This window comes from Pristis pectinata, chromosome 1, assembly GCF_009764475.1.
Source record: "Pristis pectinata isolate sPriPec2 chromosome 1, sPriPec2.1.pri, whole genome shotgun sequence".
NCBI lineage: Eukaryota > Metazoa > Chordata > Chondrichthyes > Rhinopristiformes > Pristidae > Pristis > Pristis pectinata.
Genome location: NC_067405.1, coordinates 39,086,300 through 39,110,907, shown reverse-complemented (window position 1 = coordinate 39,110,907; position 24,608 = coordinate 39,086,300). Strand labels below are relative to the sequence as shown.

The following is a 24,608-nucleotide window of genomic DNA, read 5'->3' as shown; positions in this document are numbered from 1 at the left end:
TGCTCACCCACCGAGAAGTCTGTCACCTGCCCAAGTTCATTGCCTAGTACTAAATCCTGTATGGCCTCTCCTCTAGCCGGCCTGTCTACATATTGTGTCAGGAATCTTTCCTGGACACACCTAACAAATTCCACCCCATTCAAACCTTTTGCACTAAGGAGGTGCCAATCAATATTGGGGAAGTTGAAGTCACCCAGGACAAAAATCCTGTTCATTTTGCACCTTTCCAAAATCTGCCTACTTATCTGCTCCTCAGTGTCCCGGTGGCTATTGGGGGCCTATAGAATACTCCTAACAGAGTGATTGCTCCCCTGCTGTTTCTGACTTCAAACCACACTGACTGAGTAGATGATCCTTCCATGACATCCTCCCTTTCTGCAGCTGTGATACTGTCCCTGATTAGCAATCCCACTTTCCCCCCCCCATGCCACTTGCCTCCAAATTAACTCTTGATAGTTAACTCCAGTCTTTGTACCACATAACTATTTCACTTATTTCCTTAAGATTGTATTGGATATCTGTTTGTAAACATTTGCCACTCAGCAATGTACTTACTCTGTTTTAATTTCTAAACTTTATTCCCAATTATTTCTAACATCACTGACTTCTGAAACCACGCTACTTAATCACTATCCATGATTAGCACCCCATTTCCTTCCCTTCTTTACTCCACCTATTCCCCAAATGACCACAATGCATCCTCTGCAATAGTCATTTTCAATTACTGTCCACTGCCATATTCATTACCATTTCTCAAATATAAACCATGCCCCTTTCATTTGTCTCATTGTGCCTCTTCCTCTACCTTTATCATTCTGTTCCCCCAATTTAGAACTTTGCTCCCAATAGTATGTCCATATGTTCCTTCCCATTGCAATCCTATAGTGTCACACACTGTCCACAATTCTCAGATTTCACAACATTTTCAGATTTCCATACTCAAAACTGCTGTTCTGCACTTGGTATCCCAATGGTGTTCTTAACCTTATCTGCTAGGTCTGTGATACAGACCGAAATCACTGTGATTCAGTGATACAGGTATCTGCTGTAAAAGTCCCTCTGATTCCACATTTGCTGTAGTCAAGCTGTTCCCCTATCTACATCCTCCTGTGATCTTCCACCTTTGTCAGCATTTGCCACACCCTCCAATTTGAATGTTCCATTATTTCTCATAACCGAATTTACATAATAAATTAATTTCTTGTGGAACATCATTCATAGTTTTCAATTTGAACAAATTTTTATCTATCCTTTGCTCTCTGTTCTCCAATGAGCTCCATCCATGCATCCATGTTTCCTTTAATAGCTTGAGTGGTAATCAGCTATATTACCTATCACACAGACTAGTTTTAAAATCTTTTCCTACTATAATTTTCTATGTACCATTCTATTTTTAACACCTTAAGTTCTCTAACAATGATCTTTTAGATGAACTGGCCAACATGCTCTGTAAATAACATACAACATAACAAGAAAAAAGTCATCTCGATTCTACTTTGTGTAGTAAAATGGTTATGCTGAAAGTGTGACAAACCTTGAGGAAAATCAGTCCTTAAAAATAGTAGATTCCATATCTCTTCTTGGTGGTCTTGCTGGAGGGATCTTTGATAAAACCTCTCTTGCATAAAAAGTATTGTGAAGTCCTGCTTCTCGAAGTGCATGTTCAATTCGAATACGAGGGTCAGCTACTATCTGCTCAGAAGTAAATGATGTATTTGGTTCATGGTTAAATGTTAAAGTTGGAATTATACCAATAAAAATTAATTTGAGTCATAAATTTATGGGATGAGATCTTGGCAGCATCCATTAGGTCAGTGGAAGCACAGTTTACTTTAATAGAGTTGACAGGTGCTAAAACTGACATATCTAGGTGCTTAAACATAAATAATGGCTGTTTATTCTGACAAAAGAGGACTCGCTGCACCATAGGGCAGAACCCTGTAGGAAGAGGAAGCTCAGTCTATGCTAATTAAACACAGTGATAATATGGAAGTCTACATTACGCTTGGTGATATTAATCTATTCTGCGGCTATTATGTTCAAATGCACTTCTCACCTCCTCCTCATTCAAATGAGAAATATGCCATGTACACAGCATCCAAATGATGCACTTTCCAGTTTTCCAATATCAGTTATATAACTGTGTAAAAAGCAGATTTCATTCATATGGACTGAATTGGACTGAATTTTAACCCTCAGATTCTCATGGAGAGGGATGTGAGGTGTTCATCTGAGGATAAGAGGCCAAATATTTCTATTGGACTTTTTGCAGTCATTTGAATGAAGATTACTAATATATTTGTTAATGGCCTAACTACTAAGGCTGAATGGGCACACATATTTAAAAGCACAATGCAAGCATTACATTTGATGAACTCTGGAGCTGACTACGCTGTAAAGGAGAAGATGAAAATGGTGGTTGGACCAAGGCTGGCCCTCGGTTTACAAATAACTCACAAGATATCACGTTGGCAGTTAAAAAAGCATGAAAGGAGATTGTGCTTCCAGTTAGCGTGAGGAAGAAACCTGCAGCCCACAGCAAGGATGATGTGTCAGCCAGGAATTCCAAAGCAAGTATGTGATTCCCCTACTCCTACTTTCAGTATTGAAAAAGGTTTAATAATCTTGTTAGATTAGGAAAGATGAAAACAGTGGCACACTCATCTGTTCCTTGATACGAAGATATCTAACCACTTCACTCTGCCCTTTTAAATCAGTCCATTGCGTCACCTTTCACACCTTCTCATCAGGCTGGTAGAAATGAATTAACTGATGCTTTCAAAAAGGGAAAGTGGCAGGCACTTGAGAGAGAATAATTTCTACGGGAAGAGCAGCAAACAGGACTTGCAAAATTTCTCTGTCAGGAACCAGCATAGACTGGATGGGCTAAATGGCTTCCTTCTGTACCACAACAATTCTATGATACCATAAAAAAGATACTACAAAGATTTTGAAAACGAAACCAGTTATTTAATTTTATTGGATGCCCTGGAGCAGAAAGACACCCCCAGCAAGCAGCAATTAGTATAAAGCAAATGTAATCACATTGTACCTGTTTATCAGTGTATGTAGACAAATGAAATAGTGGCTTTTGGAGCAAATCTTCTTCTTGTGCCCCAAATCCAAACCGAGCTTTTGATGCTTCTGTGTCACCCATCATCCTGACAGGATCAGCCTCTATTGTAACAGTAAACTGTGAAAACAGTTACCACATGAGTTGCAATTAGATGTCAAAGATAATGTATGAATATAAAATGTGCATAAGTTTATTAGAACTATAACTGAAAATTGTCCTTATGGTAAATATTATTGACTTAAGTAGTTACATATTTGAATTAGCTTCTAAAGTAATAATATAATATGAGCAGAATAAATCTATTCAAAACAAGGATTCAATATGCCATGGAATATGCAAACACTGAGTATACACCACTTTGGTTAGGGTACCTAATATTCATTCAAGGTGCCCTCCAGAGCAGACAATGGGGTTCATTGTTTGTAGAAATTGGAGGTTGAACTCGAGTTCAGACTACTGCCAAATTAGATTGAGGTCACAGTTCCTCTGTGTTCGGGAGCCTAACCAGTGGTTCCTAAAGTGATGTTGAGTTTGACACCAAAACATGAAGCACAAAACAATATACTTACCTGACTGTAAGGTCAAGAGCCACAGAAAGGCACTTCACAATACCATTTTATAATTTTGAAAACTGCTGGTTCACAAACACCCACATTGCTGATCATTTTAGCTGCCACCCCTTACCCCCTCAACTTCTCAAACTTATCTACTGCCTTTGGATCAGTGGACCAGCCAGTTAATTCAAGCTCCTTTGCTAAGTGGTGAACTACATCTGGTACCATGATTTTTCCTGTAGGTCATTAGTAACATTCAAATACGGTCAACAAACCAGCTTGCTGTGGACAGTTTGGCCACCTATTGTGGCCATTGAATGCAAAGCTGAAGCCAACCTATTTCTGAACATATTCTGTTGAATTTATGCAATAAAAATTACACAATAAAATTACAAGTAGTTATTAATTTTGGATTTAGGACAGCTAACTAGTGCAATGTGCTGACAGTGAAAAGACTAGAGATGTTTTAAGGCCTGGGTCTCAACTAAATAGAACTGCAAGCTGTCTGCTAAGGGCTAGATCTGTGGCGTTCAAGACCTGCGATCCAGAATCCTACAAGGAGTCCAAGTATAACCTATGGAAGGCCATCACAAAAGTGAAAAAGCAATTCCGAGTGAAGCTGGAGACACAATCAGATGCATGACAGCTGTGGCAGGGTTTGCATGCCACTACATCCTGTAAGGCGAAACCTAATAGCATAAATGACAGTGATGCTTCAGTCCCCAAAGAGCTCAACACCTCTTATGCATGCTTTGAAAGGGAGAATAACACTACCTCTGTGCAAATCCCCAAAGCATCCGATGACCCTGTGATCTCTGTCTCGGAAGCCAATGTCCAAACATCCTTCAAGAGGGTGAACCCTCGCAAGGCGTCAGGTTCCGACAGTGTACCTGGCTGGGTGCCAACCAATTGGCTGGAATATTCAAGGACATCTTCAACCTCTCACTGCTGCAGTCTGAGGTTCCCACTTGCTTCAAAAGGGCAGTAATCATTCCCATGCCCAAGATGAGAAGCGTGAGCTGTCTCAACAACTATCACTTAGTAGCACTCACATCTACAGTGATGAAGTGCTTCGAGAGGTTGGTTACTGCTAGAATTAACTCCTGCCTGAGCAAGGACCTGGACACCCTGCAATTTGCCTACCACCACAACAGGTCTACAGCAGACGTAATCTCACTGGCTCTCCAATCTGCTCTGGAGCACTTAAACAATCGCAAGACATATGTCAGGCTACTGTTTATTGATTACAGCTTGGTGTTCAACACCATCATTGCCTCAGTTCTAAAAACCGAGCTTCAAAACCTGGGCCTCTGTAGCTCCCTCTGCAACTGGATCCTTGACATCCTCATAGGGAGACCACAGTCAGTGTGGATCGCTAATAACATCTCCTCCTCCCTCACTATCATCACAGGTGCACCTCAAGGATTCTACCCCACTATTCTACTCTCTCTCTACTCATGACTGTGTGGCTAGGCACAACTCAAACACCATCTATAAATTTGTCGATGCCACCACTGTTGTTGGTAGAATCTCAGGTGGTGATGAGGAGCCTTACAGGAGTGAGATGCATTGGCTGGTTGAGTGGTGTCGCAACAACAACCTCAAACTCAACGTCAGCAAGACCAAAGAACTGACTGTGGACTTCAAGAAGCACAAGTTGGGAGAACACACACAGTTTCTCATTAGGGGTCAGCAGTGGAAAGGGTGAGCAGCTTCAAGCTCCTGGGCATCAACATCTGTGAGGATCTGTCCTGGGCCCAACACATTGATGCAATCATGAAGAAGGCATGCCAGCGGCTCTGCTTCATTAGGATTTTGAGGAAATTTTGTATGTCACCAAAGACTCTTCCAAATTTCTATAGATGTAAGGTGGAGAGCATTCTGACTGATTTAATCACAGCCTGGTATGGAGCCTCTAATGCACAGGACCACAAGAGGCTTCAGAGGGTTATAGACTCAGCCAGATCCATCACAGGCACAACCCTCCCCACCATCGAGGACATCTTCAAGAGGCAGTGCCTCAAGAAGGTGGCATCCATCATTAAGGACCCTCACCACTCAGGACAGGCCCTCTTCTCATTACTACCATCAGGGAGAAGGTACAGGAGCCTGAAGACCCACACTCAGCAATTTAGGAACAGCTTCTTCCCCTCCGCCATCAGACTTATGAACGGTGCACGAACCCTGAACACTACCTCATTATTCTATTTTTTTGGTATTATTTATTTATTTTTGTAATTTATAGATTTTTATGTCTTTGCACTGTACTGCTGCCACAAAACAACAAATTTCACATCATATGTCAGTGATAATAAATCTGATTCTGAAGCTACAGACATAAAACAAATGCCCAGATGTAGCTCCTGGGGTTCAAGCTAGATAGGATGGCCTAGCATGACAACTGTGGAGTTGAGAGGGCAGGTCCTTTGCACTTTTCAGAATGCTTGATCTCCATTTTGAAAGGCCTAAAATATGCAGGCACTTGAAATATGCAGGCATTTAAGCCTTCCAGTGTTAGGGACCCAGTAAAGTTGACATGGAAAGTTGACGTGGAAAGTCTAACATTGCTATTTTGAGTAAATTAATTCTAGCAAGTTGAAATCGATTATGTTCAATATTTTAAAATGTGTCTCCTCTGCTTATTTCAGCTGGCCTAATAATAAGGCTGCAACATTGGGCAATTCCTTTTCTCCTCCTAGGCTAAAGAAGAAAAGAATGGAAAGGCTAGGCTTGACACTGTCTTCCACACAAATTGATGTATTGGTCAACACTTGCTATTTGGATTCCGTTGAGTAGAATGACCATAGGTAAAATACATGAAATACTATTGTTCAATGAAACTATCATCAGACTTAAAAGAGTGGAATAGCATTAACAGGGTATTTTAGAATATTTTATATTAAAGATAAATTATTCTTTTCTTCAAACTGTTTACTAATCCCTAAGTGGTGCTTCACTGAATAGATTGATGGTTAGAAAAGTCTATTTAAAAAACTAGTCAGCTTAAAGTCTGTGCGAGGCATTGTTTTATGGCTCTAGTATAAAGCAAAATAAACAAAAGAGCACTCGGCCTTTTGATGTGGGCAAGAATCATAAATCTGTACCTTTTGCCAGTAAGCATCAAGATACTTCTGATGTTCCTCTTCTTCTTGCATTTTCTTCAGAATGATTGCCTTCTTTTCTTGAAGGCGTGTCTGCAACATCTCCTGTCTGTACTTCACCCTATTAACAATCCACATAGAGTCTACACTTATTAATGATCCTACTGTGGAGGATTGTGTTTAAAGATAAAATAGCTTTGAAGTGGGCTGAATTGTAGATTGTTATGTGAGCAAAAACATTGAGGAAAAAAAAATCAAAATTGGAAATTGGATAAATGACATTTACTTCTAAGAAATGCAATTTGCCACTCTGCAGTGTTTTTGTACAATTCACAGAAATCTAAAGCTGGATCTTCTTTATTTGTGTGAGTCTACTGTTATCCTTGTACTTTTCTTTGCTTGCAGCATCCTCCAGAAGGAGGAGGACAAGACAGTATCACAATGCACCAGTGGCACCTCATAGTGAGCAATGAATATTGAAGGAGGACCAACTAAATAAACAATCACAAGCACAAAAGCATAACTGGAGCAAATGAAAGTGACAAACAACAGATCAAAACTACCCATATCACAGTATCTCACCATAACCCCAGAGGAGAGAGTAAGGATTAGCATCCTGCCAAGCCCACCTTTGTCAGAACCTAGAATATAATCTTACTTTAAATTTAAGTAGATCTGGAACGTTAAATACATTCATCACAAAGAAGAAGGGATACATGGAACATACACCAAAATGAATTCTTATATCTTGTTTTCACCCTTCTCTGGTAATTCATTCCTGTTTGTAGGAAAAGCTTACTAGTTGAAAAATATAGGACAAACTACCAGGTGATCCAAAGAACTGTGAATGTTTTGTCAAGAAGCAACCCTATCAGATGAAATCTAATGGTTGGTGTTTCTTACTGCTGATGACTGTGCTTTGGGCCACTTGCTCCTGCCTTGATCTGATTGCTCTCTTCCAGTGGAGTTGATGCCTAACTAGCCTTCTCTTACTTCAATTGTACACAAATCCCTTCTTGTAGTGTGTTATTATGCTACAAATGTTTCTTATCTGGACATAATGGCTGTATTGTAGCACAGCATACAGCCAAAGTAGTCTAAACAAATGAACTATTGTTTGAATATCTTAGATGTGTTTCACTGTAACTTGGTAATGGCTACATTACCAATAAGCTGTTCTGTTGGATTTCAAATTGATATCAGGATCCTGGCTGTGATGGGTAGTGCCAGCCTCCAATTTGTTATCTAATAATCCATTGCCAGCTTCAAACAATAGATCATATTTTGCAATAAAAATAACAGTAAGGTTCACAATATTCAGTTTAATGAGCCTATAAATTTGATAGAAAATTCATGTGATAGAACAGGAGCAAACAAATGTGAAAAGCCTTAAATACTGCCATACAATTTCATATTTCATAAAGTCAAAGAAATCATAGAGAGATACAGTATAGAAGCAGACCCTTCTGACCATTTAATCTGCATTCACCATCAAGTACACATTTATACATTAATACTACCCTCACTCATTTTATTCTCCCTACATTTCCATCCACCTCCTCCCAGATTCTACCACTCATCTAACCCACCTATCAGCACATTTTAGGGATGTGGGAGGAAACCAAAGCACCCAGAGGGAACAAGCCTTCACAGGGAGAATATGCAAACTCTACACAGACAACACTGGATTGAATCTGGATCACTAGAGCTATGAGATAGCAACAATACTATTTGTGTCAATGTGCCACTCATATTGCTTCATATTTTAATTATTGTTTGATATTTTAAAAATGGACTAACATTTTATTTATTCTGCCTTTTCATTTAGAATCTTCTATTGCTCTCTTAACCTAATTTTTCTTTCCAATTTCAATCTGAAATATCAAGTTGGTTTCCTTCTCTGCGTGTGCTGTTTTGAACTGCTGAGTATTTCCAACATTTTTTTATTTTCATTTTCTTTTCCTCTCATTTTACTTTCGGTGTCTGATTGGACATTGAATTCTTACTAATACTTCCCAGTTCAGACTTAGCACTACTCATTAACAGATTTTTAAATCTGATTGGTTAAAGTAATTGATAGTTGCAAACCCTCTTAATACAGTTCCTTATAATGGGAACTGTGCTTTATTAAAATTTGGCTGCCATAGCTAAAGTCTACAAATTGTCTTTGGGAAGTGAAAATTAATGAATCATGCTACTTACTCAGAGGTGTTCCTGAATTTGTCATTTCTCCTCCACTGGTTACAGCATGGATTACAGAAATCAATAATGTGTTTTTCCGGCTTGCTTCTTTTAGACTTCGTGAGTGTGTGTCATTATTAACCATGGCTCATCCCTTCTTCACTGGCAAGACATTATTTGTACTAGAGAGGCAAGCCCCCATAGTGGCAATTTTGTGGAAATCAACACAAAATGTTTTCCTATCTATTAGGGTAAGTATGTAGTCAGTGAAATTACTAATCTAATTTCATTGTTGCATCAAAAAAAGTTACCATGCCTTTGGACAAAAATATTAAAGAGTGAAACAAAAACAAATCATACAAGTCCATCTGTTTTAGTCTTTCTCAATTTTCATTTATGTCATCCTCATTTCTCACTGTCTTGGATGAGCCCCTCACCTTCCATGAACAGTTGGTACTTTCTCTCTCACACACTTTCTTCACAATGCTTGTGCCAAAAGTAAATTTAATATACATCCAAATGTCAGCAATAGGAGGTAAAACCAAGGACTCAAAGAAAAGCACCCTACCCTGATGTTGGTCCATTCTCAAAATACCAACTTACTACAACAGCACAACATTTTCACATTTTTGCTATTCTTATTCCTCTTCTAAAGTACAGACACCTTTAAAATTTGGTGTGTTGCAGTTCATGACAGAGAAAATAATGTGTAGTTTTGAAAAGTTCTGGGAACCAGTGGTGGAAGGGAACACATAACTGTAGGATTTGGAATCCATCCTTACCTCTCCCTGTCCTTTTCTGCTTGCTTGGCCATTTCACTTTTCAGTTCTTCAAGTCGCTGTTGGTATCTTTGTTCTAACTTTTCCCTTGTTCGTTGCTTCTCAGCATGGCTTTGCTTTATCTAAAGGCAAAGTGATGAATCTTTTAACCTTAGGAAGCTTAAGCAATTTTACTTTACAGAAAAGTGGAAAAAGGCGGCATTTAATCCCTTCTGAACAAAAAAAAAGAGCATCTCAAAAACTTGTTTGGATTTCTCCTTGGTCTTTTAGTGTGAAAATGCAGCATGAAATGATATACCAAATAACGGGGACCAGAAGAAATACAAGCATGAGCAGAGTTGCAAACAGATAAAAACAACTAGGTTTTATCATTTTTGATTCCTTACACAAGTTATCTGCTTTGTAGTACACATTTATAGATGACAGTTAAGTCAAAACTGAATTACACAATCTCCAGCTGTAACACTTGACATAGAACATAGAACAGTGCAGCACAGGAACAAGCCCTTTGGCCCATGATGTTGTGCCAAACTAATTAAACTAGTAATTAAATGCCTAAACTAATCCCTTTAGCCTACACAATGTCCATATCCCTCCATTCCCTGCACATTCATGTGCCTATCTAAGAGCCTCTAGAATGCCTCTATTTTATTGGCTGCACCTTCACCCTAGCAGCCTTGCACATCTCTTTTGAATTTATCATCTCTCACAAATGCATGCCCTCTAGAATTAGAAATTTCAACCATGGGAAAAAGATACTGGCTATCAACTCTATGTCTCTCATAATCTTATAAACTTCAATCAGATCTCCCCTCAGCCTCTGCCACTCTAGAGAAAACAACCCAAGTTTTTCCAACCTCTCCTTACAGCACATGCCCTCTAATCCAGGCAGCATCCTGGTAAACCTCTTCAGCACCTTCTCCGAAGCCTCTACATCCTTCCTATAATGGGGCGACCAGAATTGAATGCAATACACCAAATGGGGCCTCACTAGAGTTTTATAAAGCTGCAGTATAACTTCCCAACTCTTGAACTCAATGCCTCAGCTAATAAAGGCAAGCATGCCATATGCCTTCTTTACTACCCTTTCAACCTGTGCAGCCAATTTCAGGGAGCTATGGACTTGGACCCCAAGATCCCACTGTACCCATGTACTCATGAACACTACCTCATTATTCCTCTTTTGCACTATTTATTTATTTTTGTAACATAGTCATTTTTATGTCTTTATGTCTTGCACTGTACTGCTGCCGCAAAACAAATTTCATGACATATGTCAGTGATAATAAACCTAATTCTGATTCTAACATCAGCACTGTTAAGGGTCTTGCCATTAACAGTGCACCTTCCCTTCACATTAGATCCCCCAAAGTTCAACACCTCACATTTGGTTGAATTAACCTCCATCTGCCATTTCTCCACACATATCTGTAACTGATCTATACCCCGCTGTATCCTTTGGCAATCTTCTACACTATCCACACCACCACCAATCTTTGTATCATCTGCAAACTTACTAACCCACCCATCTACATTTTCAGCCAGGTCATATATCACAAACAGCAGAGGTCCCAGTATGAATCCCTGCAGAACACCACTAATCATGGACCTCCAGCCAAAATAAGTCCCATTGACCACTACTGTCTTCTACAGACAAGCCAATTCTGAATCCAAACAGCCTATTCACTGCGGATCTCATGCACCTTAATCTTCTGGATGAGTCTAAACATAATTAAGATAGATATTAATTCTTAATAGCTAATAAATGCTGTGTTTGTTTGAGTCACTGAGGATGGTACAGCAAGAACAAAGTAAAGAAGCACATTGAAATCAGCTTTACATGTCATTTCATTATCATTAATTTAAAAAATGAGAGGAAGCAGCAGGGTTCCCAGTTAACAATTTGCAATATACAGACTACCTACCTTTTCTTTATCAATGGCTCTACGGCACATTTCCTTTTCTGCTTCTTTTTTGTGTTGCTCTATCTCTCTCTCTTTTTTCTGGGCAGAAATAGCAGCTTCCAGTCTAGCCATTTCTTCTTGATGTGCACGCATTTGTTGAACCTGGATAGAACTGCCATGGTATTAATGATACTGTAAGGTTACACCAAAGTTAATGGACAGTCATAATATGTACCATGTACAGCAATATTGATTATCCTGGACAAACCTTTGAATGTTCACATTAAAATCACTTTCATTTTGTTCAAAATAGAGTTCAGCAAATGTAAAAGCACCACACCACAGGTATGCGCCAGTTCAAGTATGATTTGAGAAACTGCATAACTGTGTTTCTAGTTCATAATCAGAGATTATGTGATTTCCAATATGAATGATACCTTCATAGCCTCCTCAAGATTCAGAGAATAAATGTGTTTCTAACTACTAAGTGTGAAGTTTATAGATTGTCCTGGGTTAGGACACATTATCATTATTTAATCCTAAGAGCAGCTAATAATATTTCTGTTCTCTAATAAGCTTGTTAGTTACTGAAAATCAAAGAAATGCAGATATAGTACCAGAAATCTGAAATTGTATCAAAAGTGCTGGGAACACTCAGAGGTCAGGCAGCATTGTGTGAGTAGAAAGAAAGAGAGAGAGAGAGAGAAACTAATAATATCATGACCTTTCATCACTTTATTATTTATCTGTATTCAAATTATTCTCCTGCATTTCATGTATGTGAGAGTTGGCAATCACGAGGAAATGGCTACACTAGAAGCTACAACCAATGCTCAGAAAAAAGTGAAGCAATAGAAAGGTAAAAGGAAATGAAGTATGAGAGACAGAGAGAGAAGAAATGGAGACAGAGAAAGAAAGCTGAAAAAAAGACAAGCACAACACAAAAAGGAACACAGATAATGCAGAAAATATTTACAAGACCTGAGTATGTAAATGCATACATCTTTGAAGGTGGCAGTTAGGTAACTGTCATTATATATTGCATGAAAATCAAAAAGCTGCAGGTGCTGGAAATCTGAAATAAAAACAGAAAATGCTGTAAACACTCAGCAGGTCAAGCAGCAGCTCTGGAAGTAAAAACATTAAACATTTCAGGTCTGGAACGCTTCATCACAATAAGGATAGAGAGAAAACAAGTTAGTTTTCACTGAACAGAAGCATCTACAGGCAAATGCCCTTATCAAGTTTTTATCCCCTCAATGGATAGCTTCCTCTGGCCTCCCACCACTGAACCCTGGCCTGACCTCCCTTTCTTTCCTAAACAACACAAGACAACCTGATACCTTGCCATTCAATTGTGAACCCACCTAGGCCTCAAGCACAACAGAATTTTGCTGCACAAGACACTAGAGCAAAGCATGCATTGGCCATAACGCCAATTTAACTTGCATTTCATGGTATGGTGGAATATTTAAGCTGCAGAGTTTGTCCCAAGTAAATTCTTAATATAAAACAGGGTTAGGGGATTGATAATAATTCCCCATATTAAATGCACTCCCCATATTAAAGCTATATGTTTGATTTTAAGCAACAGAAAGTATCACTACAAATGGTTCCTCGCATCACCTTCCTTACTTATCAGATTCCAGAATCTGCAGCCCTTTGTTGTCTCCACTTATCACCTTCCAGTCTCTGTATCTTACTCCATACTCCCCTTATCCTGACCTATCTCCATATGCCCATCATTCCCCCTCCTCACCTGGTTCCACCTATTGCCTGCCAGCAGCTGCCTCACCACATCCCTTCACTTCTTTATACCAGCTATCTCCCCTCTACACTCTCAGTCCTTATGCAGGGTCTTGACCCAAAAAGTTGACTATCCCTCTGCATTCACAGATAATGCCTGACCTGCTGAGTTCCTCCAGCAATTTGTATTTTGCTCCAGATTCTCCATCACTACAAATAGGTTGGGCTGGTAGATCTTGTGGTACAACAGACAAAAAGAAAGGCAAATGATATGTTGGCCTTTATTGCAAAAGGTTTGGAGTATAAAAGAAAAGCTTGCTGTGACTGTACAGGTATTGGTGAGACCGCATTTCCAGTACTATGAGCACTTTTTTGTCTCTGTTGCTAAAGAGAGATATAGTTGTCCAGGAGTTAGTATAGCATAGATTCATTGTTGATTCTTGGGATCAGGAAGTTACATTGCGAAGAAGGACTGAGTGAGGTTGCTCTATACTCACATGAGATACTAAGTGGAAATGACAAGTTAGCTGTTGAGTGAATTCTAATTGAAGGGATTGGGATTAAGGAAGTTGTCACTGTATGCGTGACCATTTATTACAACAGAGATGAAGAGATAAAGGATCAGCAGGAGTAAGCCAATGACTGTATTTATCACCCTTACTGGGAATGATCTACAGCATTAGCAGGAGATGGATGAATAGGTATGTAGGCAGATCGTGAAAAGATATAAAACAGGGTAGTTGTAGTTGTAGTGAGTTTAATTTCACCAATATTGACTGGGACTCCCTTAATGCCAGAGACTTAGATGGTACAGAATTTGTTAGGTGCATCCAGGAGGGTTTCTTGACAAAGTTTATAGATAGTTCAACCAGGGAAATTTCAGTGGGAGTGCATTTTGAGAACAGTGATCATTTTCAGATAGCCATAGATAAGGATAAGACTGGACCTTGAGGGAAAGTGGTAAATTGGGGAAAAGCTAATTACAACAGTATTAGGCAGGAGCAGGGGAGAGTAGATTGGGAGTGGCTGTTATTGGGTTAAGTCCTCATTTGACATGTGGGACTCAGTTAAAGGCTAGCTGGTCAGAATTCAGGACCAACATGTTCCCTTGAGGAAGAAAGACAAGGATGGCAAGGTTCAGGAACATTGATGACAAGAGATGTTGCAAATTTAGTCAAAAAGGAAAAGGAAGCATATGTAAGGTTTAGGAAACTGAAAACAGACAGGGCCCTTGAGGAATATAAAGGAAGCAGGAAAGAACTTAAACAGGGAATCAGGGGGGCTTAAAAGGAGCCATATATTCACAGAGAGATTTGTATCTTTTTTAGCCACAAGTGAGGTCCGAAAGGAGAGAATAGCCATTGTTGTTAAGAAGAGCAATAGGGGCAAACCTGAAAATTATAGGTCGGTGAGCCTTACATCAATGGTAGGGAAATTATTGGAGAAGATTCTTACAGATCTTATCTACTTGCATCTGGAAAAGCATGGACTTATTAGGGATAGTCCACATGGCTTTGTGCATGGGAGGTCATGACTTACAAACTTGATTGAGTTTTCTGAGGAGGTGACAAAGATGATTGCTGAGGACAGGGCAGTGTATGTCGTATACATGGACTTTAGTAAAGCTTTCAACAAGGTTCCTCTTGGTATGCTAATCCAGAAAACCAAGACACATGAAGACTTGGTAGATTGGATTCAAAATTGGCTTGGCCATAGAAGACAGAGGGTTATGGTAGACAGGCGTTATTCTGACTGGAGGTCTGTGACCAGTGATGTTGCACAAGGATCAGTGCTGGGACCTCTGTTGTTTTTATATATTTTTTTGGATGGAAATGCAGGTGGGTTGATGAGTAAGTTGCAGATGATACAAAGATTGGTGGAGTTGTGGATGGTGAGGAAAGTTGTCAAAGGATTCAGCAGGATATAGACCAATTGGAAATATGAGCAAACGGCAAATGGACATTATTGCACATGAGTGTGACGTGTTGCACTTTGGGAGGTCAAATTTAAGAGCTAAGTATACAGTAGATAGCAGAACCCTTTGAAGCACTGACGTACAGAAGGATCTTGGGGTGCAAGTCCAGCTCCCAGAAAGTGGCAACACGTAGATAGGGTGGTAAAGAAGGCACATGGCATACTTGCCTTCATCAGTCAGGGCTCTGAGAAAAAAGTTGGGAAGTCATGTTGCAGCTATATAAAACTTTGGTTAGGCCACATTTGGAGTATTGTGTGCAATTCTGGTTGCCACATTAAAAGAGGTTCACCAGGATGTTGCTGGATTAGAGAGTATTAGCTATAAGGAGAGGTTAGTTAAATTGATATATTATGTGCTAAACTACTGTTGTCGTCATTTGGGGAAGGTTTATGTTGGAGAAAAGATATTTGTCAAATAAATGTGCTGCTGCTAAATCAAGACTTTTACTTCCCACGGAGCACCAAGAGACCAGAAAGGGGCTCCACTTCATGTCAAGTCAATTTTCAGCTGCACAGCATTATTTGGTTTTGGAGATATGTAAAAGAATTTCTAGACAAAGAATTTTTTGTCATATCAGAGGGGAATATCTACTTACAATTTGAAGCTGAAAACATCAAAAAACTTTTGACACCCTTATCGATTTATTCGTTAGGAAGCCATTTTGGCATTAAAGACAGAAGTCTGTAAATGTCCATTCATATTCAATTATCATATGCTTACCCACTGCAGGAGTGATGAATTGGTAGGCAGGCTGACAAGTGCACAAGGGAATAAGAGTTTATTGAACAATTTTGTAGAATAAATTCCTCAGTTTAGCACTGCAACCAGATTTAATGTCACTATAAATCAATATTTCTGCTCACCTTTTCATTTAATTCAGCACAGATTTGCTGCTGCTTCTGTCTGTCATATGCTTGTATCATCTCAGCCTCATGAGCAATACAGGCTTCAGCAAAAATCATCACTGTCTTCATCAGCAGGTCTTTCTTGTCTCGGGCCCAGCTCTGAATCAATATCTTCCAGCGCTCTCTCTTATATTGAAATGCATCCCATAATCTCCAATGATCAATCTGGAACAAAAGCTTCATTATTTTCTCAACAAAAATCTACTTTATCTCACAATTCTTTTCTTATTGATTGATACTATTTTGAACTCTATGCTGCAAAAAAAATTCTTAAAAGGGAATACATTCATGGGATACTAAATTACCTGAAAATCAGGTAATTATTTAGAGTTGATGGTATGCATAATGACTTATTTCGCCCAGTATCAAATACCATTAGCTGAAGACAGACATTATTACGATAAGTGATCCCACTTCCAGAAGAGCTGTGTTATTAATCAACATGAAATTTTGATGTGTATACAAGTCACATTAAGTAACATTTTATAGGGCATTTTTGTCCAGACCAAAACTGCCAATTTTATTGGAGCTAATTTCCACTCATCAGTATTGAATGAATTACAGAAGTTCTCAATCAGAGAAAGTGAGTACTTATATAAAATATGACTAGAGGCAGGGGATTTCATTCACGAGGTTTTCCAAAGCACAGACACTGGGGAACAAAATTGAACTTGGTCATTGGCACTAAATGTCACATCTGGAAGCAACTGAGAGCACTAGATACAGCAAAGCTTGAGGGACTAAACAACATATCAGCTGATGAGCTGCACTTCAGAACTAACCATGCCTCTAGCCAAGCAGTTCCAGTACAGTTACAAAACTGGCATCTACTTTGGTAAATTTGGAGTCCTGATACAGGGCTTCAACCCAAAATGTTAAGTAACCCTTTGCCTCCACAGATGCAGCTTGACCCATTGAGTTCTTCCAGCAGTGTTTTTTTTTGCTCCAGTTTCTAGCATCTACAGTCTCTTGTGGCTCCCCTTTGGAAATTTACTCAGGTACATTGTGTCCACAGAAAGTAGAACAAATTCAATATGCTTAATTCCCACTCATTTTTTCTCTCAATCATCAGCATAGTTATGGAAGATGCTATCAATAGTTTACCAATTGGCACTTATTCACCACTAACCTCCTCACTGATGCTGTTTGGTTTCACCAAGGACACTTGGCTCCAGGCATCATTACAGCCCTGGTCAAAATATGGACCAAAAAGTTCAAATCCAGAGGAGAGATGAGAGTGACTCGCCTTGACATCAAGATAGCAATTGACCATGTGTGGTATCAAGGAGTCCTGTTGAAACTGAAATCACTAGGCATCATGAGGAAAGCACTCCAAAGGTTGGAAAATAATGCAGGAAAAGGAAGATGATAGTGGTTGTTGGCAGTCAATCATAGCAGCCCCAGGACACTGTTGATGGAGTGTTGTACATTCAACCATCTTCAGCTGCTTCATGAATGATTGTTTTTCATGATGAGTTTGGAACTGAAGATGTATGTTGATGATTATACAATGTTCAACTCCGTTTTCAACTCCTCAAAAAAATGAAGCAGTCCATGTCTATAAACAGCATGACTTATACAACATTCAGACATGGACTGATAAGCAGCAAGTCAGATACATCTGTCATCTAATGAACAGATGGTCAGCGGAAAGAGCACAGAAGATCCAGCAAATCCCTGATAAATATGGTATGTGCAGATTCTCCAATGCTATGAAAGCCATCTGTGGTCCAGACATCCAAGGGACCAGGCCTCTGTGAGCCAAGAATAGAGGTGAACTTATCAAGGATTAAGAAAACATCAGCACCAACTAGGAAGACCACTTTGAAGAAATCCTCAGCTGAGACTATATCTTTGATGGAGATGCCCTTGGCTCCATCTCACAGCACACTAACCAGTCAGGTCTTGCCACCACTCTAGACTGACAAGGTCAAATGTCAACTGAAAAATAAGAAGACCTCAGCAGCAGATGGCATCCCTGCTTAAGTTCTAAAACTTGGTAAACAGTCATAAATTCACAACCTCATCTCCCACATTTGGGAAGAGGGAGGCATGCTAGGAGACCTCAGAGATGCTAAAATGTTGTTCATCTTCTATAAAGGAGACAAATCCAATTATGATAAATCCCTGCCATCTACCACAAGGAAAATCACCACAAAGATCCTCCTCAACAACCCCCTCTTATTGGCCAAAGAGCTGCTCTCTGAATCACAGTATGGATTCCATCCATCAAGAAGGACAATGAACATGATCTTCATCATGTGAAAACTCCAAGGAAAATGTAGGGAGCAGCATTAACAACAATACACGGCCTTTTTTTAATCTTATAAAAGCCTTTAATCAAGGGGGATTATGTGCATCCTTTGTATAAGAAATACATCTCCATTTTATTTCTGCTACATGAAAATATGCAAACCATAATTCTAATCAATGGGTTCGGTATAGACCAAATCTCAATGAAGACTTGAATCAAATTAGGCTGCTTCAGCATTCCAACCCTTTTTAAAATCTATCACAGTGCAATATTGCACTTCACCTTCGATGAGCTCCTCGCAGGATGAATCTATCTACAGAATGAATGGGAAACTCTTCAACCTCCACACGTACATACTTGGAGGCCAAGCTCCAAATCATCATCATGAAAAACATGATGATGTCGGAGGAACTCAGCAAGTCAGGCAGCATCCGTGGAGAAAAGCAGATGGTCAACCTTTCAGGTCAGGACCTTTCTTCAGGACAAGTGTCGCCATGTTTCCGGCACCAACATAGCATGCCCACAACTTTCTAACCCGTATGTGTTTGGAATGTGGGAGGAAACCGGAGCACCCAGAGGAACCCACGCAGACACAGGGAGAACATACAAACTTGGGAGCCACTTCTCTGTGAAGGTTGACATGGAAGGCTGTGTGTGATTAGTTAGACTATGTTTATTCTCATTGTAACTGAAGGGTGACCTTATAAAGGTCTATAAAATTATGAGGGCAAAGATAGAATAGATATTCAAAATCTTTTTCCAAGGATAGGGAAGTCGAGAGTTAAAAGTCCACATGTTTAAGGTGAAAGGGGAGAAATTTAAAGGAGATCTGAGGCGTAAGTTTTTCACACACAGTGGTGAATATCTGGAACAAGCTGCCATGTATACATCACAGCGTGGACAAGGTGAGCTATTGTTGGTGAAATTCGCCACCATTTTCTAGCTAGCACAACCTGAGGAAAAGAGTGTCAAAAGATCAAGACTTCAAACCAAGCACAAAGCTAATGGTCTACCAGGTACCTACTATAGATTATACTCAGCTCTACAGTGGCACAGCTAGTAGAGCTGCTGTTTCATAGCTTCAGAGATCTGGATTCAATCCTGATCTCCAGTGCTCTGTGTATGGAGTTTGTACATTCTCCCTGTGATTGCATGGGTTTCCTCCGGATGCTCCAGTTTCTTCCTGCATCCTGTAGACTTTAGTGGGTTTAGTGGGTAATTTTCCATGCAGCTTATATTTCAGTCGCTCATGTATTTCAGTCATTCTGTGTAACATATGCCCCAGGGAGAAGCTGAAAACTGTTTGTACTGTTTTTCATGTTTTTGGAGATATTTTGTGAATTATTTGAGACATAACATGGTAAGTGCAACATACAAACTGATGATTTGACAGAAATTGATTGGAGTGGTTAGTCAACAATTGCATTATTAATGCTCTATCTTACGACAAAACAAACTAGCTATATCTTGGTCTCTTTTGTCTAGAAATTACTCATTTCATAAATTCATTGGATAGCATTCTAGGAGCAAGAATACTGGCCATTTTTTACTTCGTTAGCTGAAAAAGTGGTTGACCAACTGTGAAACAGAGATTGCTACACGGGCTCAAAGCATTTAACTTATCATGGTCAGGCGTTGTACAACTTCGGCTGTACAACTGAGTCCAGGATACACAGATTTAAAATTCTGTACAAAAGTGTCATGGTGGATGTGAGGATTTTTTGTTAACTTAGAATGTAGTCAGGGTGTGGAATTCATTTCTATTGTAAGGGTGGTAAAAACATAATTAATCAGTGCTTTTGAAATGAAATTTATTAGGAACTTGAGGGGATATAACTTGTCAGGCTATGCAGAAATAGTGGGAGAATGAAACTGATGGGATTGCTAGGAACTGGTTTTGACTCCATGGATTGAATAGCCTCCTGTGTCAAAACAATTTCATTATATAATAATGCAAAATAGATATTGTTGATGTAGGCCAATCAGCTGCCTCAGCTTATTTAGGTTTGAAAGGACACAGAGTACATCAGTACATTTACTATTAAAAGGAGTCCAGACTCTTCCTTGCAATGCTCCCAAAAATGCTTGAATTTTGTGTGTGACGTCTTTGACATTAGTCCCAAATTTCACTTTTGCAAATATGAATTTTACCCTTTAGCCTTGTTTTCATAGAGCAGTGTCAAGTTCACCTTTGTATACCAACATTTTTCCAGCAAGATCTATGTCAGGTCAAGTGTAACACAGTTTCTATAACATTAGGCAATATTATTTGGGACTGCTTTATAATACGTTAAGCAATCTGGCTACGTCCAGATGGTGCAGGAGCACAGTGGGACCTTCATGACAAAATGCCATCAAAGACATTCAATCAGCCAATTTTATCCACAGCCCTGTAAGACATCATATGGCGACAATACATATATCAATGAAACAACAACTCCAGCAATCAGAAAAACAAGAATAGGGTTCAAGTTCATCCTTTAGAGCAGGGGTAGCGATAGAAGCTCCAACAATATTCATCCAAGGATGAGACAAGCTGTTATTCTTCATACTCTGCCCTACTTAACCGTGTAGTAACAGAGATTAATTCTTAGCATCAGGTTCTGCATTATCTTCAGAATTTGCATGCCTCCATTGTATCCTGATGACCAAAACTGAGCACACTTTCAAGGTGCTCTATAAACAATGTGTTATACAATTTTAGCACTAATCTACTGTTCTGAGAACATAATTCTCCGTATAGTTGGCCAGTAATAAATTACTTTTTATTCATTTTACAGGAATTGTTTGTTGCTAAGAAGACTATCATTTATTGCTTCATATCAGTTGCTCTTGGAAGGTACTGAGGAGCCACCTTTTCAACAGCTTCAGTTTAAGGCTTTCTCACAGAGTTGTTGGGTAGAAATTACACCATTCAGATCTGGCAATGATGAAGGAACAGCAATACATTTCCAAGTCAGGGTAGTGTGTGACTTGGAACCTGGAGGTGGCAGTGATCTCATGATCCTTCTGTCCCTGTGCTTCTCAGTAGTAGAGGTCACAGATTTGGAAGGCACTGGAAATGTTAAGTACTGTGTACTAGAAGCCCCCAGGTTTCATTCACAGGAATTATATGTTACTATTTACAACTCCTTACAGCACTCTGAGTTTCATCCACAACTGGATAGGTCACGTAAATATTTTACCCATTTGGTTTTATATACCTTTGGCTGCTTCTTCAGTTTCAACAACCATACCAGCTAATCACTTGTTGGAAATTTGACTAATAAAGAACTCAAGCAGTTGCATATTATTTATCTGAACAAAGAGAAAATTACCTCTAAATAACATTTTGAAACAATACACACATCTTCCTCTACCTAAATGACTTACCATATCTCGCTTGGTCTTATGTGGTAGCAGCCTCTTCATCATATCCAGGTAAAGCATGTTTCGATTCTGTGTCTCATGAGAATACAGATCCGCAATAACTTGAAAAGTCCAATGTTCTTCTTCTTTCCAACCACAATTCCTGAAAAAAACAGACATGCTAATCATTGTAAACACAAACAGATACTTAATTATAACTGAAACATAATAAAATGGAGATGTTTTTTCTCAGTTTTTGATAAGCAGGACCAGAGGAACAATCATGAAAATTTCCATGGAGAGATTCTCAGCTAATTCTGATCCCTGTACATCTCAAAGATGTTTCTCTTGGGTTACTTCAGTAATGATAACAGCATCAGGGCTTTCAATCCAGTGCCAATGGAAGGCATTCAGCCCAGCTTTCTGATTCGACTTCCTGAAATAAAAATGAATTTATTTTTTGGAGGGCTCTTTTGTCATTACTGCTCTACCTCTACCTAATTCTCAAATCAGAGCTCTGATAATAGAGTCCATGGTCCACTTGTTGGGGGAAAAGAATGTCAGAAATCCCTTCTCTTTGTTTGTTTGGCTGCTCTACATCTGTGCCTATTGCAGTGAAGGTGTTCTGTTTTATACCAGGTCCAGGACAGATCTTGGAACAATGTAAAAGTGGTAGAGATCAATGGCATGTACCATGCTGTTAATTTTAATACATTGATTGTTCAAGTATTATGATAATAACAGATCTTTTGCAATTCAAATTCAGTCCACACATTTTCTGAAACCTACCAGTGAGAGCCTCATAGTAATTCAAGAGGTTGTACACATGATAGGAAAATTAGCCAAGAAGTGCTGAAATTTCACAGTAGCTTTCTTTTCTGGTTCTCTGAAAGGCTTTGTAGAATATACATGCTGGTAAAGTTACTTGGACAATTTTGGAGGATGCTTTGACAGAACAATATGGGTGCTACTTATGTTATTTCAAGCTTCAAATAAGAATTAACATGCCCAATAACACCAGCATGAGCATTACCTTCACCAACAGGAGCAACAGTAATATACAAGGCACAGCAGCATTAACACCAGTAGGAAAAGCAGCAGCAGTAATCTATATCTAGCAGATCAGCAGCTCCATGTCAGAGAGGATCACTAGTGTGGTGTACCAAGCAGGAGGCCATACAGATTCTGCAGGCAGAACACCAATGTGGCCTAGTGTCCAATCGCAAGTAATGACAGAAATTTACAGAGAGCTAGAACCCTTCCTGCCAGGAGGACACTTGGTAAAGGTCCTACCTTTTTGCCTCAGATTCATTCCAACGGCCCACATTGGCAACTGATAAATAATAAGACAGGTGTTTGTTTGCTAGGACAAACAAACAAGTATAATTTTCTTGCCAATGAAATAAACTCTTGGATTTACAAGACTTTCTGAATTTCCACAAGTGTCAGGCACCATCAGTGATATGCATTTGCAAATATGCCATCCAGCGATAAATGAGCAAATGGTATTGGTATTGGTTTTTTATTGTCACTTGTACCAAGGTACAGTGAAAAGCTTGTCTTACAAACCGATCATACAGGTCAATTCATTACACAGTGAAGTACATTGAGTTAGTACAGAGTGCATTGATGTAGTACAGGTAAAAACAATAACAGTACAGAGTAAAGTGTCACAGCTACAGAGAAAGTGCAGTGCAATAAGGTGCAAGGACACAACAAGGTAGATCGTGAGGTCATAGTCCATCTCATTGTATAAGGGAACCGTTCAATTGTCTTATCACAGTGGGATAGAAGCTGTCCTTAAGTCTGGTGGTACGTGCCCTCAGGTTCCTGTATCTTCTACCTGATGGAAGAGGAGAGAAGAGAGAATGTCCCGTGTGGGTGGGGTCTTTGATTATGCTGGCTGCTCCGCCAAGACAATGAGAGGTAAAGACAGAGTCCAAGGAGGGGAGGCTGGTGTCCGTGATGCGCTGGGCTGTGTCCACAACTCTCTGCAGCTTCTTGCGGTCCTGGGTGGAGCAGTTGCTGTACCAAGCCGTGATACATCCTGATAGGATGCTTTCTATGGTGCATCGGTAAAAGCTGGTGAGAACCAAAGGGGACAAACCAAATTTCTTTAGCCTCCTGAGGAAGTAGAGGTGCTGGTGAGCTTTCTTGGTCATGGCTTCTACGTGATTTGACCAGGACAGGCTGTTGGTGATGTTCACTCCCAGGAACTTGAAGCTCTCAACCCTCTAGACCTCAGCACCATTGATGTAGACAGGTGCATGTACACCGCCCCCTTTCCTGAAGTCAATGACCAGCTCTTTTGTTTTGTTGACATTGAGGGCAAGGTTGTTGTCATGACACCATTCCACTAAGCTCTCTATCTCTTTCCTGTACTCCGAATCATCGCTGTTTGAGATACAGCCTACAACAGTGGTATCATCTGCAAACTTGTAGATGGAGTTAGAGCAGAATCTGGCCACACAGTCATGAGTGGATAGGGAGTAGAGTAGAGTAGAGGGCTGAGGATGCAGCCTTGTGGGGCACCAGTGTTGAGAACAGTGTCGTGTCAGAGGTATTGCTGCCTATCCTCACGGATTGCGGTCTGTTTGTTAGAAAGTCAAGGATCCAGTTACAGAGGGAGGTGTTGAGTCCTAGGTCTTGGAGTTTGTTGACAAGCTTGCTTGGAATTATTGTATTGAAGGCAGAGCTGTAGTCAATAAACAATAGTCTAACGTAGGTGTCTTTACTGTCCAGATGCTCCAGAGCTGAGCATAGGGCCAGGGAGATGGCATCCGCT

The 24,608-nt window shown here is 39.7% G+C and overlaps 1 protein-coding gene across 2 annotated transcripts in view; it reads right to left on the bottom strand.

The window, feature by feature from the left end:
- LOC127570085 (coiled-coil domain-containing protein 148-like) overlaps positions 1-24,608 on the bottom strand; it is an 86,400-nt gene that overhangs the window by 4,812 nt on the left and 56,980 nt on the right. For both annotated transcript variants that reach the window (XM_052015374.1, XM_052015365.1), the window contains 7 exons: positions 21,848-21,986; positions 16,180-16,386; positions 11,617-11,757; positions 9,695-9,813; positions 6,735-6,852; positions 3,053-3,193; positions 1,535-1,692 (listed from right to left, as the gene is read on the bottom strand). In XM_052015374.1, the coding sequence (XP_051871334.1) occupies positions 1,546-1,692; positions 3,053-3,193; positions 6,735-6,852; positions 9,695-9,813; positions 11,617-11,757; positions 16,180-16,386; positions 21,848-21,986 (1,012 nt within the window). In that variant the 3' untranslated portion in view covers positions 1,535-1,545. The remainder of the gene's footprint in view (positions 1-1,534; positions 1,693-3,052; positions 3,194-6,734; positions 6,853-9,694; positions 9,814-11,616; positions 11,758-16,179; positions 16,387-21,847; positions 21,987-24,608) is intronic.